This window comes from Octodon degus, unplaced genomic scaffold (genome assembly GCF_000260255.1).
Source record: "Octodon degus isolate 3935 unplaced genomic scaffold, OctDeg1.0 scaffold01726, whole genome shotgun sequence".
NCBI lineage: Eukaryota > Metazoa > Chordata > Mammalia > Rodentia > Octodontidae > Octodon > Octodon degus.
In genome coordinates this window covers 1-3,125 of record NW_004526302.1, presented here as the reverse complement: position 1 = coordinate 3,125, position 3,125 = coordinate 1, and the positions used below count along the sequence as shown (strand labels likewise).

General features: G+C 37.2%; 1 protein-coding gene across 1 annotated transcript in view; it reads right to left on the bottom strand.

The window, feature by feature from the left end:
• LOC101578263 (UDP-glucuronosyltransferase 2B18-like) overlaps nt 1–2,668 on the bottom strand; it is a gene marked incomplete at its 5' end in the record, with an annotated part of 6,093 nt that extends 3,425 nt beyond the window's left edge. Inside the window, one exon of the mRNA XM_023708794.1 lies at nt 2,476–2,668. Coding sequence (XP_023564562.1) covers nt 2,476–2,668 — 193 coding nt within the window. The remainder of the gene's footprint in view (nt 1–2,475) is intronic.
• Between the last annotated feature and the right edge of the window lie 457 nt (nt 2,669–3,125).

The following is a 3,125-nucleotide window of genomic DNA, read 5'->3' as shown; positions in this document are numbered from 1 at the left end:
TATATGTTCAACTATAACTAATTTAAATGTGGTCTATATGTTAATGGTGAAAACAAGATCAAGATTTAATAATGTGAAAAAGACAAAGACAAATACAATGTACATATTTTCTCTTCATAGTTTCCTATTTCATCTTAAATTATTTTTAATAAATGGAGACACATATGAGATGATGAATGATAAATTCATTTTAAGAAATTGCAATGAAATCATCATTGAATCATATCAAATAAAAAATTGTTAAAAGCAAGTCCTTTATGTAACATGCAGTGCTTCAATTTAAAATTGCATTTTGTATTTTAATGCTATCAGTCATAAAATAATCTAAAAATATTTTATTACACTTTAATCATTTTTCATTTACAAAAAATAGTCTTATGAGTGGTTCTGACCCTTAGCTCAGTTTTTTAAGTGGCTGCTTCCACAAAGCTGTCAGGCTCAGGTTGCTGTGGTTCAATTCCCACAACTCAAGGCAGCCAAACCTGTCCTGAAGGCATTCGGAGAAAAAAAAAAATCCTTCTGCTGGGCCTGGGAGATGGCTCAGTGGAATAAGTGCTTCCCTGGCAAGTGCAAGGGCCTGAGTTCAATCCCCGGTTCCAGAAAAATAAAAAGTCTTATGAGCTCTTTTTTTAAAAAGAACCCTTTATTTATTCATTTATTTACCTGGTATGGTATCTCGCTGTACAGCTCAGCCTCGTAGTGATCCACCTGTCTGTCTCTCCAGTGCTAGGATTATAGGCATGAACCACCATGACAAGTTTTGAGGCCAACACATTCCAGGGTTCACTCGCCCTGAAGAGTATGTTGTTCTGGGAATCTCACCCTGGTCTTTGAGCTTGCTAGGAAGGTGCTTAGATCATGGAGCTATCCCTCAACCCTTTTATCAACTCTTGGAAAGAATCACCAAAGTAAAATATATATATATATATATATATATATATATATATATATATATATATTTCACAAAACATGCTTTAATTACAAAAAAAGTAAGTATTTCTCCTAGAAAAGTTTCATTTCAAAATTCAACATGAATTCACCATCTCATCATTAGTGCTAGTCTGGAGAGTTCTGTGTGACTGTTGAAAATAGGTGGAAAGGACTGTGGAGCTTGATCTGTGGTCCAAGTACCTTCCTGCCAAGTGCAAGGAGCATGTTTTTATACGCAGCACTGCTGTGCTGGCCCCTGCACGGAGCGGGACTCTGTAACTGGTTTTGGTGGCACACGTGTGCAATCCCAGCGCAGGGAAGGCTGAGGCAAACATGATCAGTATGAATCTGTACTGTGTGGCGAGCCACAGTACAAAATAAATAAATAAACCTTTAAAGAAAAGAAAACTGGAGGTCCTGGATTTCTTTATAATGTTTCTTTTTCCAAAAAGTGACCATGATACTCATGGACAACAAACAAATTATAGGTGCCAGAAAAATTCTTTCTACACCAAGTTACAAGATGATGTAATATTTTGAAATTACCAAGGCATACACATGTATTGAAGCATCATTTATATATGCATTTTTTTAAATGTGAGAAAGTGAGAAGTAACTTCTGACTGTTGCCTTAAGAATCATACTGATGCCAATAATAATATATTTGACAGAAAATAGAAAAATAGTTCAGAAATATGTAACAATTAAATTTGCATTCTATATAACAGAAAACTAGTACAAATTGTATTTTCTGGAGACATAGGGAACCTCTTACATTTTCAGGCTTGATTATGCTTCAATCTTTCTTACTTTCCTTGTTTTCAATTACCTGAATGTCTCAATCTATTGTAAAAGAAGCAGCATACCTGGAGAATATGGTATTAATGCACTGTGTTCTCTAGAAGAGCATACTGCAGAGCCGATTCCAAAATTATAACTAATTGTAAGGCAAGGATTCTTTATGAATCAAAGACAGCATTAAGAAACTCACTTTTTCCAATACCTGCATACTGCTTTATGCTAGCAAGGCTAACAACTCAGATTTCATCTCTTTCTGAAACACTTTTAGGTTGTTCTGTGCCTTTAGGAATTCCACAAGACAATGTGACAGTACAGGTTTTGCCACTTGTTTTCTTTTCTTTTATACATATTCAGTACACATCTGTCACCTTGTGATACTCCTGCATTCAGTCTCCCAAGTGCTGGGATTACTGGCACGTGCCACCTTGCCCAGTCTCAGTTGCCATTGCATCGTGCCCCGGGGGTGGGTTTCAACAGGGTACACAGGGGATCAAACTCCAGTTTTTTCTTCTGCAGAACTATTCTTTGGGCCTCGTTTTATCACTTCCAAATGCCTAAAAGTAGTATCATAGTGACAACCTTCACCCACTGAACATGTTAATGTATTTCTTTCTAATTTCAATGTAGCATCAAAATAATTAGGAACTAAATCCTCACTCTTTTATTAGCCTTGTCATTTATATAGCTTGGTTCTATATGAGAGCTACCACACTAATTATCACATAGGAATTTCTGCAATTTTACGCAATGTAGAATTGAACAAATTAAATGTGCACTGGTGTAGCATGGGTGTGCATTTTCTAACCTTTTGTGGAAACTGTGCAAGAGCTGAAGCAATCACATTGGCCCTCTCTTCTGTCATGTTGTCGACCATAGAGCCCAGAGAAAACACCACAATACCATGCTCTCCAGAGCTCTGCACAAAGTCTTCCATTTCCTGTGAAGAAAGAATATTTCACATTACAAGAAGAATAGCATGGTAAATGCCTTTGAAAGATTAGATAAATATTGAGAGAGGGTGCATCTTGTCAGGTAACATTGGAGGAGTGGGAGCGATTAAGCATATAGCATACCGTGGTTACCACCTTAACCTTTTCCAATTGTTCCAATTGTCAGTATTTTGGAAAGTATATCTAAAATGTAAGGGTCAGATAATTAGTTCAGATGAATAAACATCTGTTTAGACAAGCTCAGGGACCAGGGTTCGGTCCGCGGGACTACATGGCATACCGGCCCCACCCCGAACACACTGAAGCAGCAACAGAGTACAGGTGTGGTGGTTCGTGCTTGCATTCCCACTGCTATGGAGGCTGAAAACAGTAGGTTCACTATGAGGTTCAGCTGCATCGTGATATCGGCCCAAAAATAAAATAGAAGAACAAAATATAATATAA